The following is a 13,178-nucleotide window of genomic DNA, read 5'->3' as shown; positions in this document are numbered from 1 at the left end:
AATTGCAAAAATATTTATGTAATAGAATGAGTCTGTGTATTGTTTTTCTTGTATGCAGCCCACTCAAAACAGAAACATGTAGTACTTACGTGCTTTTTATTTTTAAAGTATTTCGATGACTACTGGCTTAAAAAAGGCAAAACAAAGTGCTTTGGAGGGTATATATATATATTTTTTATTTTGCTTTTAGGATTAAAGAAATTTTTTCGTATATAAGAACATAAAATTATCTAGATATTTTTAAATGATGATAGAAATTAATGAAGTGAATAAAGGAGACAAGTCCCTCTATTCTCCCAAATGCTACTATTTTCAAAAAGAGCCAGTTACTGTCTTACAGCTTAAGTTGGAAGAGGGTCCTCCGTTGGTCTGCCTAGACACTCTCTTTAATTCTTTGCTACAACTGAGGACTTTCCTCTTCTTTGATTTTCCTCACTATTCCATTGATGCTACATATTCCACGGTCACTAGGATATTCTACTAAAACACTCCATCCTTATCCTGCTACCCCCAAATTTAGTGCCCCATGTCTCAGTGATTCCATTTTTTCTAATAGTGGGGATATAGAGGAAAGGAGAACCGCAGCCCAAGGGAGAAGGAAGAGAGAAGCAAAATCCCTATAATTCCTTTCCAGGGCAGTAGCATGTGCCGATTCCAGCATCTCTAAGTGACTCTGAGAGAAAAGAGGAGGATAAAGAAAGGAAAGAAGGAAGAAGAGGAAATGAGGAAGGTGACCACAGTAAGATCCCTCCAGTGACTCCCAAGTATTTTTTCAGGTTCTGCCTGCATATAAGAATGAAAGCCAAGAGGAAGCAAACATTTTTACTTCCTTCATTCCCTCCGCAATTCTCAACTTCATCTCCTGCCCCCCGCTGGCTCCTTCTTCAAAACCTTCTGCTAGTTTCTCTACTTCAGACCCCAAATTCTAAAAGTGTACCTTGTTCACCTTCAGTTCCCATTCTGCTAAATACCCCACTCCCAATAATTTGCAGTCAGAAGAAGTCACTGCCAATTAACTACTAATATCATGGCTATAACTGAATGTATGCTTCTGCAGTCACACAGTATTAGCAAAACATATGTTCATACGTAATATATAAATGTAAGGATTTAATACATTTAAGAAAATCACTTAATTTTTAAAGTTGTATAAAAAGATCAGCAAAAGTTAAACCATCTACTTCTCTATACACAGAACCAATTTTATCATATTTTAGGGCACACATATGATTATATTCAAAGCATTTGACTGGAGTATAGAAATAAACAGAATGATGAATCTCAGAAATACACAGGGGCTAAACAAGATTTTTTCAGCTCCTTCTGTAATCACATTTTTAAAATGATTAGGAATTCCCTGGCCCAGGTAAGATTTTCATTTTACGATCTAAAACTTTTCACAGTAGCTTGACTTAAAAATAGCCCTTTCTTTTCCCATCCCAGTGGAAGTAAATAAGATATATATTCCTTAGAGTATTAAGGCTGACTTGTGCTATTTTAAAGTAAAACACCTTATAAGGAAATATGTCCACATATTAAATAGCAGTTTAGGTAAGTGTTTAACCAACATTAAGTTGCCCTCATACTTTCAATATATAACGCCAGGGAATTCTAGCATTTAATACCCACAGTAAAAAGTCATCCAGGCTCACCACAAAAATATACTCACTTCCTAGAATGAGCAGTTAGGTTTAATGTAGGAAGATTACTTTTACTCTCTTCCTTGACAAGGTGAAGAAGCAAAGCTCCTACTATTTAGAATGTCTTTGTATCATGTTAAATAAATAAGATATTCTGTAAAATTATCAGAAACCTTTAAAGAAAGGAGAGGTTCCATTATAAAATGACCAATATCAGATAACATTTTTTTTTAAATAGATCTTAAAATCTCTGAAAAACATAAACTGTCAAACTATAATATATACACCAAGGGAATAATCATGAATTTAAAAATTTAAAATAAGCAAAAGCACACTTTCATCAGTGATTTATCTAATTGTTTACTCTATATACAAGGTAGAATTATGATTCTGAAATTGTAATACAGTGAAATATATCTTGTTTTTTTTTTTGAGACGGAGTCCCGCTCTGTCGCCCAGGCTGGAATGCAGTGGCTTGATCTCAGCTCACTGCAAGCTCCGCCTCCTGGGTTCATGCCATTCTCCTGTTTCAGCCTCCCGAGTAGCTGGGACTACAGGCGCCCACCACCACCACGTCCAGCTAATTTTTTGCATTTTTAGTAGAGACATGGTTTTACATCCTATATGTATTGTAGACAGGAGTTAATCTCTCTTCTATTAATGAGTTCCTTCATAAATTAAAAGCTAATCCTGTGCAATGTGGTTTTTATTACATAAACCAGTCACCCAATCCTTGCTAGCTAGTGCCAAGCAGAATTATAGATCAGAGAAGTAAAGTTTATGTAACATGAAAAACATGAAACCAACATTATACTCTAATATTTGTTGAAAGCATGTTTCAAAGAGAATAAATGTTACTTCAGATTAAAATGATAAAAAATTGTATCAGAATATAAGTAAGCCCACTCTGATCAACTTATCTCATTTACTATATAATTTATGGTACTAAATCATAAAAATGTTAAGCAGAAAATTTTTATTTTGTGACTACTTGAACTGAATCCCATAGATGATACACATTTTAGTGGCAGAGTCAAACTCAAAGCTCCGCCTCCCGGGTTTACGCCATTCTCCTGCCTCAGCCTCCCGGGCAGCTGGGACTACATTAGCTGGGACTACAGGCGCCCGCCACCTCGCCCGGCTAGTTTTTTGTATTTTTTAGTAGAGACGGGGTTTCGCCATGTTAGCCAGGATGGTCTTGATCTCCTGACCTCGTGATCCGCCCGTCTCAGCCTCCCAAAGTGCTGGGATTACAGGCTTGAGCCACCGCACCCGGCCTCAAAACACAAATTTCAAGTCTTCATGTTTAAGGTAATTCCATTAAGGCATGCAAAAGAAGACAATGATAGTATCCACATAATGCTACCTTCTTCTAATTTGCTACGTGAAAACAATTATGGGGGATAATTTAAAAGGAAAAACAATAAGCATAACAAAAATGTTCATCTTAAAGTTGTTTACATTAGAGAAAATGCAGGTAAAAATCTAAATTTTTCAAAAGGGAGCTTTGTGAATACTGACATACTATTTTGAATGAGTATGACGTAGGAACTTATGAGGAATATTTATTGACACTGAAAAATGTTCGTTACACATGGTTGAATGTGCAAAGCAATTTATAAAATAAGTACAGGACACCAGTTCTGTTCTATACAGAACAGTCTGATATTTCTAAGTTTACTATTTCCCTTTTGACCTAATAAACACAGAAGGCAAAGGGAAAGATTTTAGATCTAGCTGGAAAATGCCCACCTGCAGTTGTTGCATTCTATCCATCATTGTGCTAAAAGATCAACAAAATAAAGTGAGAAACTAAGTAGAGAGTTTAAAACAAAGCTCTTTTGGATGGATCCTCTCAAAGCTGACAAGCAGCCACCAGGCTCACAGCATCTGATACTCCAAACTTAAGCCAAATGGCTCACTCTAAACTTTTAGCAATGACCAAACATACCAATAAAACTACAGATTAATAGTAATGACACTATTTTCCATATGTTTGTTTATATGTGTACGAGAGAGAGAGAAACAGAGAGAAAAGAAAGGGAGAGAGGAAGGGAATGGATAGACTAAGCAAGTATAAACTTACCTGAAACAGCCTGGTAAAAATATCAAATTCAAAAACTGAAATGTAATCATTGCAAGTTAAATCAATTGTTGATTTTAGAGCCATTGCTTCCAGGCCAGAGCTAATTTGGTGGACCTCATGAAGGCACTGTCTGAATACTTTCCATGGTACGATAGTTCTGTGCAAGGTGGAAAAAAAGGGAAATAATTGAATCAAGTGTCATTTAAGAAATACCTCCCTTTGAAGCAGCAAAATTCAATAATAAAATTAATATAATTGTATTTGTACTACCAGACAAATATTTGAGAATACTGTTCATATTTCAGAACAAATGTGGGTTCTGTTTAACTCAATTATTTTGCATTTGCTAAGAATAAGACAAAAATTTAAATTAATTTTCTCTCAAACAGTCCTAGGGTATCAAGATAGCTATTGAAACATATCTGAAAAAAAGGTATTAGGTCAAAGTCTTATGTGTCATGACCTCTTCATATGTGTATACAAGGTTATTTAATAATGAATCAAGATTTAATTCTCATTTTCTAAAAACAGTCATAAGATGATGGATCCATATAATATAAATCCTTTATTCATTACACAAATGAGTAATATGTATTAGCCAATTCAAGAAGACAAAGATGGAAAGCCATCAAGATATTTCTGCCACAACCTTGATGTTTTCTGCAGAGATGAAAAGCACATGTTATCTAACTTTTCATATTAATACAAAAGAAAAACTTAATTTTTTAAACCAACCACAATGGTTTTATCATGGGAGTTTATTCAACATTTATTTATTACTTTATTTTGACTACATATCATTCAACAAAATTTTAACATGTAACGCAGTTACATGATTCAAAAAACTTAGAAGAGCACAGAATGGTAACTAGGGAAACGTCTCTCAACCTATCACCATCTGACCAGTTTCCAACTCACCGACCCTCTTTCCCACCATGAAAATTAGTGACACCCAGGATGCATTTCTTACTTAACCTTCCTGCTTCAGAATAATGCCTATTCCTAATTCGGCAGAAGAAAGAAATCATTCAGTTTTTAAAATTTAAACTACAATTTTTACAACAGAATAGCATAAAAGTCAACCCTCTTATAAGATAGCATCCTCTTATAAGATAGCAAATATTTAAATCTTAGGTTTTCTTTACCAGTATCTCTGAAATACAAGAATCAGGCAGAATAACTAAATTGTGCCTGGCCCCATTCTGTAACAATCCTCTCAATGAGATATCACCATAAAGGTACAACTTGATATTCAATAATTTTCTCTAGCAGTGGTTGTCAAACTTCAGCATGCATCCAAATTATCTGAGGCTTGTTAACATAGCCTGATCATCAACCCAAGATACTATGTTTCAGTAGCACTAGGGTGGGGCCTGAACATTGAGAGCTATAAGACGTTCCCTGCAGCTGCTGCTACTGCTCTAGAGACAACACTTAGAGAACCTACTATATCTACTCATTGCTAAAACAAGGCACTGTTGGGGAAATACAATTATAGAAGTAAAGACAACATGTTTGTCTTTGAAGAACACACTTTAGGGTTAGAAGTAAAACCTGTAATGCTAACGAATCTAGAGTGGGGTATATAAGGACACGCAAGCTGGGTGATGGACGCACAGCAAGGGCTGGAGGGATTCTAGGGAAACAGTCTGTGGGAAGTGGCATAAATTAATGGTGAGACAGACTGACAACACGATGCTGTATCATTTATAAGAGAGTTTAGGTTTGAGGTACCATTAAAAGAAAAATATGAGGCTTCATACCTCAAAAAGTTTTTCTCTATGTATGAAAAAAACAGGAAACCACAGAGAACTGAGGAGAGACACCACATCAGATGCCATTTAGAAGAAACACACGTCAGGCTCTGATTAAGGTTAACAAAATGCTGCTGTTTTAGAAAAACAAGGAACACTTTAAAGAATATTAGGGAGCTGTTGATTTACAATGAAGTATAAATATGCAATTATGTCCAGCTTCATTATAATTACCATAAAACTAATGTCTAAGAAGTACATTTTTCTTTTCCAAATTAAAGTTTCAAATACTCAGAACAAAAAAGGGACATTGAACATGATACTCAGAGTAAAAAAATATGATCAGAGAACCTGTGACTTCAGAACAGTATAAATTTTATTTTTTGTATGAAGAAGTTAAAGCATTTTGTTTCGTATATAAAGTATACAACATAAAGTGGTCAAACTGTAAATATTTATTTTGTGTATAACATATAAAAAGTTCTTTTTAAAAAGGCCAAATAGACACCTTCCACATCTATTCCTATAAAAATTAATCTAGTATGTACAGTGAATTCAATTCATAACTCTTTTGATGATCTAGTGATTTCCCAGAGCCAGTTATACAAGATGTATGAACTTAAGAAAATTTTGGTCTAATGTACCCCTTCATAATAACAATTTACAAAAGGACAAGTTACATTTCCACAGTACTTGTATAAATGAAACTTTGTCAGATTACTCGTGATAAACCTCAAATCCAAAGAGGCATTCACTGGAATCTTAATTAGTGGTAGTAATAGGGATTAGGAAGCCAGGGCATTATTTTGTTAACTTTTCATATATGAATGATTGCACAACAGACATCCCTCCTTTGATCACTTCAGCAAAACACCCATTATTGTGTAGGAGGTGGGGGTGGGGAACAGAGGTAGGGGGAAGCGGATTTCAAGAATGAAGAATAGAAATAGAGTATAACAACAAAGTATTTAAAAACAAACAAAAATTAGATTATTCTAAACTGTTGCACTAAGGCTCTAAACTTTCTTAAGACTGAGTGGCTACCATTCCTTTTTGAGGTGTATAGGAGGAAGGGAACCCAGAGAGCATGAATTTTCACACCTTTATTTAAACTTCTGCAAAAAGACAGTGGTGGTTTCTACTACCTCTTCCTTTAGAGATGAAGCAATTATCTCTAATATGAGAGAAAATATTAATGGCAAATTGTTTTACAAATGTAGAAATTTCAGGGCACTGGCAGAGACCTGGGGGGGGGAGGGGGGGAGAGAGAGAGAGAGAGAGAAGAGAGAGAAAGAGAGAGAGAGAGAGAGAGAAATAAAAGGGCCAACTAAACTCCCAGTTTTCACTAATCCAAAAATCTTTCAATATGTTCTATTTGACCCTTACAATTATAAACCACTTAAGTTGCAGGCTGAATTGCTTTTAAAATACAGTGAAAAAGTATAAGTAACTGTCAATCTACAAAGAATAGAATATACATAAAATTATATGAGTAATAATATAATTTCAGGATCTTTTTATTTCAAATAAGAATAAGAACTGCTATTCATTGATGGCTTACTACTACTTATCTATTATACAGAAATCTATTGATGACTTTTTGTTAAAGTGATAGTTCTGTTCATATAATGTCACGAGACATAAGAACATGATAAATAAGACTATGCTATAATCCTGTTATTAGATAATGAGTTCTAGCCTGTCTACCAAAAAAACAATAGTAATCTTCTTTAAAGTCTGGAAAAACGGTATCCTTTCAAAGAAAATGGGATTAATCAGATGCAGGGAAATAAATCTGGAAAGGTGTCAGCTGGTCAGTAGTTGACAGATCACTTAATCTTCCAGGCTGGTTTTCTCCTGTGTAAATGTGGAGAAGTGTATTAGATATTCTAATTTGAAAATCCTGCAATTTTAAGAAAAAGGTAAGAGGAATGGAAAATAGAAAGTGTGAGGAGGATGATTTTTTTTTAAAAAAAGGTAAAACATTTTCATGAAACCACTAGTTCATAAAAGGTTAAGGGTTTTAGTTTCAACTGATAGGAAAAACAAAAAACATTTCATACAATACAGGGTGAATATCAACAGAAGCTAGGGTGTTTGCAAACAGGAATTTTCTATACTACTGGTGTGAATGAGAATTTACATAGCACTTCTAGAAGGCAATTTGGAAACAAACTTCAAAAGCCTATATGTTATAACTAAGAACATCAACTTCTAGGGATTTCACCTAAGGAAATTATGTCCAAAAAATATACAGCAGCCAAAGGCCCATCCACAAATCTTTGAAATGCAGTGTTGTTTATAAGAGCAAAATATTTGAAAATAAATACATTCACTAGTAACAATTTTGTGCAGAAAAATATTTATTGTCATGAAAAAGTGTTATTGGGATATTACTAAATGGAAACAGTATTTTTAAAAGTTTGTCCTTTATGATCCAATGTTAAACTATAATGTCTGGAGATACCACAAATTTAATAACTGGATTGCGGTGGAAGGGATTATAAGTGATTTAAAAAATACATTTTCTGAATTTGTACATGGTTTTTAACTTTTTATATGTCTAATATGCTCTGGTGTACTAAAAGAATAGAAGATGTACTAAAACTTTTAAATATATATAATTGTAGAAGAATCAATGAAAAACATAAAGCAGTGTCTGCTTATGACACAGCTTCATGTGTAGAAAATACAAAAATTTTACAGATTAAACTACAGGAAATAAGAAAATTGAACATGGTTGCTGAATGCAAAATTGATATAAAATATCAGCTGTCTTTCTTATATTGGCTACATATAACTAGAAAATGAAACTTTAAACATTTGATTTTTATAATGCTATCTAAAAGTTCCAAATAAATAGAAATAAAGCTAACAATAGATGAGCAAAGCAAAAATATCAACATACACACATACACAGCCATATAAAAAACATAAACAAAGGTATATAACACTTTAATGGTAGATTCGTATTACAAAGAGTCAGTTCTTCCCAAACTGGCCTAAAAATTTAATATAACTCAAATAAACAATCCCAGGAGGCATTTTTTGTAGTATATACTAATAAACTGGTTCTGAACTATATGGGAAATGCAAGAGTCAAGAACAAAAAAAGGTAATCTTCACTAAGAACATTAACAAGTATATACTCTTTACATTAATTAAGACAATGTGGCATTGGTACAAGCATAGACACACAGATGGAACAAAACTAAAATTTTAGAAACAGGTACCCATATATAAACACTGGATGATATAGTTTGGATATTTGTTCCCCCCAAACCTCATGTTGAACTGTCATCCTCAGTTTTGGAGGTAGAGCCCAGTGGGAGGTGATTGGATCATGGGGGCATATTTCTCATGAATGGTACAGCACCATTTCCTTGGTGCTGTCCTCACGACAGTGAGTTCTTACAAGATTTGGCTGTTTAAAAGTGCATGACACCTCCCTTGCTCTCTCTTCCTCCTGCTCTTGCCACATGTGACATGCAGGCTCTGCTTCACCTTCTGCCATGAGCAAAAGCTCTCTGAGGCCTGCCTGGAAGCCAAGCAGATGCTAGCATCATGCCTGTACAGCCTGCATAACGGTGAGCCCAATAAACCTCTTTTATTTATAAATTATACTTGATGTTATATATCCAGTTTCTGTGTTAGGTTGTTTCAGCAGTGCTATAAAGAAATACCTGAGGCTGGGTAATTTATAAATAAATAATCAAATGAATAGGTTAATTGTGGTACAGCTATACAATAAAGCAAGGAGAATGAACAAAGTAGTGCTGCATGCAAGTACAGAGTTGAATTCCATAGACATAAAAAGAGGAAGAAGCCAGTTTTTTTCCAAAACACTATAATTAGTATGATTTCAACTATGTATAATTTTATGATGCCATGTATCAGAACTAGTGAGACTTTCTGACGGGCTGAGAGAGGGCGTCCTCCAAGATGGAGGTAGTAAGGTACCTTACTACCTGGGTAGCAGATACATGGGTATGTTTCCTTCATAAAAATTTCTCACTCTACATGTATGATTTGTGTACTTTTCTCCATGTACATTAAACTTCAATCATATATTTAATTTTTTAAAAATATTATACTAAAAATCTAAGACTAAAACACAGATATGGGGGAATAAACAAAGTAACTACCTTAATACAAACAAGGAAATCGACGTGTTTGTTTATTGTTGGTTTGTTCTGTTGCTATGGTATTAGTGGTGGCAGGTGTTTAAGATCCATAGCTCAGGATCTTGTAGCTCAGGAATATATACTATCATCCTCATTTTAAACAAAAATAAAATATGTTCTATATATAGTAGCCCAACTCTATTTCTAATTTTATGTAAATTTTGTCAGAAAATTCACCTTGATCAACTAAGATATGTTCAATGTCAGTATCTTTAAATCGAGGGCAAGCTTTGTTCAGAAGATAATAGGATATTTGTAACATATTTGACATGTTTTGATTACATTATGGACACAAAATATTAGCACTGTGATTCCTAAGTCTGTTGACATTTTGCATACAGTTATTCCTTAAATCCAACTTTCTTTTTTCACGACTCCATTTTTTAAGAATATGAAGATAGACTCTTATCAGGCCATTATTACTCTTGGTGTTCTATCAACAAGGGAAAAGCAATTGTTTTCCAGCAACCTACAGAAACAGCATATCAAAACACTCTGGTCACACAGTCACCATACAGCAAGTCATCTTTGATAGGATGGTAACCATAGTTACCAAGGATATTCATAATTAGATTGAACCACTCTTCCTCATACATGAAAATTCCTGACACTGATAAAGACATAGATGCTGGGTATTTATGCTGGATAATTTTTATTTGTCAAAAAGCTCGTAACACTTCGTCTATAGTGTAGATAAGCACTACTGTCACTTATTGTTTGTGTATCGCTTTTCCAGCCAGAAACCTCTGTGATTGGTGGCACCATTACCCGAGTTTTCCTCAGGCCTGCTGGGCTCATTCCACCAACTTGACCTGGCAGGCCACACTCACCTTGCACTACCAGCACAGATCCCACACCTGCCAAGGGCGAGTCAGACGTGGAGCAACAAGTGGTGCATAAGCAAGTGAGTGTGGAGTCGGCCACTGCGCACAGCCACGCACATTGGCTGCTGTAGCAGGGCGGGCAGCTCCGGGCACCAGCACAGGCACTGGCTCTGGGCAAGCCGGTGGCAGGATCTGATGTACAGCAAGTGGCTTCCGCTGTGCGTACCTGTGTCTGGAGGAGGGGAACACAGTGGCACCCAAAAGCTTGGAGACTCCAGAAACTACAGAGCCCCAAATGGGGTGTCACAGCCCTAGCTCAGGGAGCCTGTAGGTGTGGGCTCCCCGAAGGGCCACAGCTCTTCTCTCCTTCTCACTCCTCACAATGTGGGGAGTGGAGGGAGTAGAGGTTGGGTACATTTCAGCCCTGTTTGTGTTACTGTTTTTTCAGTCCTGCCATTTGGCAGTCCCTGAGTTCTTGTCCCGTGTCCAGGAAGAATGAGGTATACAAACAACTGGAGGGTGGGAAGGCAGAAAGCAGTTTTACTGAGCAGCAGAACAGCACTCAGGAGACCCAGAGTGGGCAGCTCCCTTTCTGCAGGCAGATCATCCCAAGGAGTCAAAGAGACTCAAATTGGGTAGCTTCTTCCTGCAGCTGGTAGTCTGATGTCTGTGTGAGTCTGGCTGGGTCTGGAGGTTTTTATGGGCTCAGAAGGGAGGGTGTGTGTGCTGACTGGTCCACAGGCAGGCCCAGAAAAAGCACCGCAAGTTTTCACTCCCACTGTGAACTCCACCAGGAACTGACAGCCCAGCCCTGAGGCTGTAGGCTATCCCTGTCTTGAAGATGGGGCTTCAGTGGGGACCTGCGCCTTTCCACCCATGAGCCTGTCTGCCTCCTGCTGCCACCAATCATGTCATCTACAGGTGCCCCGGGTGTTTCTGTGGAGGGTCGCCTGCAGGCCCACGTGGAGCAGCCCTCAATCCTACCCTCTTGGCCTCCCTCCAGTGCTCCTTGGTCCCAAAGTTTGGAAAGGGGTGAGTTGGCAGGGGGTTGGCATGTCAGCGCCACCCTGAGTGTGTGCACACCCAGCCAGGTCACAACAGTGCCCATGCTTGGCCACAGCTTTGCTCCATCCCGGAGCAGGCACTGGGAGCAGGGTGAGGCCAGACAGCAGGAGCAGGCACTTCCAAGCCTGCTGGGGTAAGGGGAGTTCCCGGGCCCCCAAGAGTGTAGGGATGCCCAGGCTCACAGCTGCAGCTGCTCCTGGAAGCATGGGGCTCCAACCCCATTAACGCGGAAGAGGGTGGGGTTCCTGCCTGTTCTCAGATCCCACCCACTCCATGGAGCACACAGTCCTGGCCATGCCTCCCCTATTGCAGCATCTTCACAGCAGCCGCTTCAGACAGGCAGCTGCGGCCATCATTACTTCTCTGTATAGTGGACAAGTATCTTTCACATATTCATATTCTGAAGCCTAAATCAAGAATCATATTTTTATAAGATTGCAGGAACACAGGAAATAGTGTCTGCAGTATTATTTCTAATCTTCTCAATTATTTTGTTCACATGATAGATTTGATGCTTTCTAGCTTCTGGTCTCACATGCTAACCTTTGAACATAATAAACAATAAATTTGCTGTAAAATTATTTTTACATAATTCTATTTATTTTCCGGCTTTGAAAATAAAGTTCATTAGTGGAAAGGAACAGGAAGAGGTGCTGCAAGTATAATCCATAATAATGTGTAAAAATTCCATTTAAAACTTTTCCACTTAGAAGTCACTGACTGTAAAAAATAGAAAGATTTCGGTTTTAAAACAATTAATACTTGTTCTTTTCTTTAACTGTTCTTCAGTATATATTCTCTGAAAGTTCACTAATACAGGATAAATTTATGAGATACAGCAGCTCACAGGTTATGCAAGATACTTTTGATATGCTGAAGTCAGATTAAATAAAATTTAAAAATTACATACTCCAGAAAGTGCTGCCAAAGAGAGGTCTAAGTAAGGTTTTAAAATGATCTTTCCTTTAAGCAATAAGAGCTCAGAATTATAAAAAAAACAAAAGGCAATAATAAAACCAAGTTCCTTGTAAGTCTCTCCACATGAGCCAATTAAATTAACAACCAATGGGTGAAGTCTCCTAGATGTATAAGATAAACTGAGGCAAAAAATAAAGAGCTTCTGATAACATTTCTAAAACTCTGAAAGAAAAAAACTGTGCATATATTGCTGTGCATAATTAAATCCATCAAAAAGTCATTTTAATAAAACTACTGATATTTTAAATAACTCCTTTGTTATTAAAGACTAACAAAAACAAATCTATGCAAGAAAAACAACTATTGCATTTCCTATTAATAACTAACATTTAAAATAAGGAAGAACAGAAAATCAATCATTAGCAGTCTATTACTGAAACGTAAATACCCACATATTGACTTTACTGTTGTTGTTTTTGTTTCTCATTTCGTTTTGTTTTGTGGCAGGGTCTCATTCTGTCACCCAGGCTGGAGTGCAGGAGCGTGGTCTTGACTCACTGCAACCTCGACCTTCCAGGCTCAAGCGATTCTGGTGCCTCGGCTTCCTAAGTAGCTGAGATTAAAGTGTGCACCACCATACTTAGCTAATTTTTGTATTTTTTGTAGAGACAGAGTTGTGCCACGTTGCCAGGCTGGTCTCGAACTTC

General features: G+C 36.8%; 1 protein-coding gene and 1 long non-coding RNA gene across 8 annotated transcripts in view; one reads left to right on the top strand and one right to left on the bottom strand.

Moving 5' to 3' along the window:
* Positions 1-13,178, bottom strand: part of CBLB (Cbl proto-oncogene B) — a 220,875-nt gene that overhangs the window by 98,959 nt on the left and 108,738 nt on the right. For all 6 annotated transcript variants that reach the window (XM_033211395.1, XM_033211398.1, XM_033211394.1 and 3 more), the window contains one exon: positions 3,727-3,883. In XM_033211395.1, coding sequence (XP_033067286.1) covers positions 3,727-3,883 — 157 coding nt within the window. The remainder of the gene's footprint in view (positions 1-3,726; positions 3,884-13,178) is intronic.
* Positions 8,907-13,035, top strand: LOC117083573. Of its 2 annotated transcripts, XR_004437128.1 has the most exons (3): positions 8,907-9,067; positions 10,401-11,520; positions 12,979-13,035. It is a non-coding gene; the product is annotated as an uncharacterized LOC117083573 (long non-coding RNA). The 2 variants fall into 2 exon arrangements; XR_004437127.1 differs by lacking the exon at positions 12,979-13,035 and having other exon boundaries at positions 8,913-9,067; positions 10,401-12,612.

This window comes from Trachypithecus francoisi, unplaced genomic scaffold (assembly GCF_009764315.1).
Source record: "Trachypithecus francoisi isolate TF-2019V2 unplaced genomic scaffold, Tfra_2.0 Lachesis_group0, whole genome shotgun sequence".
Taxonomy (NCBI): domain Eukaryota; kingdom Metazoa; phylum Chordata; class Mammalia; order Primates; family Cercopithecidae; genus Trachypithecus; species Trachypithecus francoisi.
The sequence above is the reverse complement of the archived record's forward strand: the minus strand, read 5'-3'. Positions and strand labels throughout refer to the sequence as shown.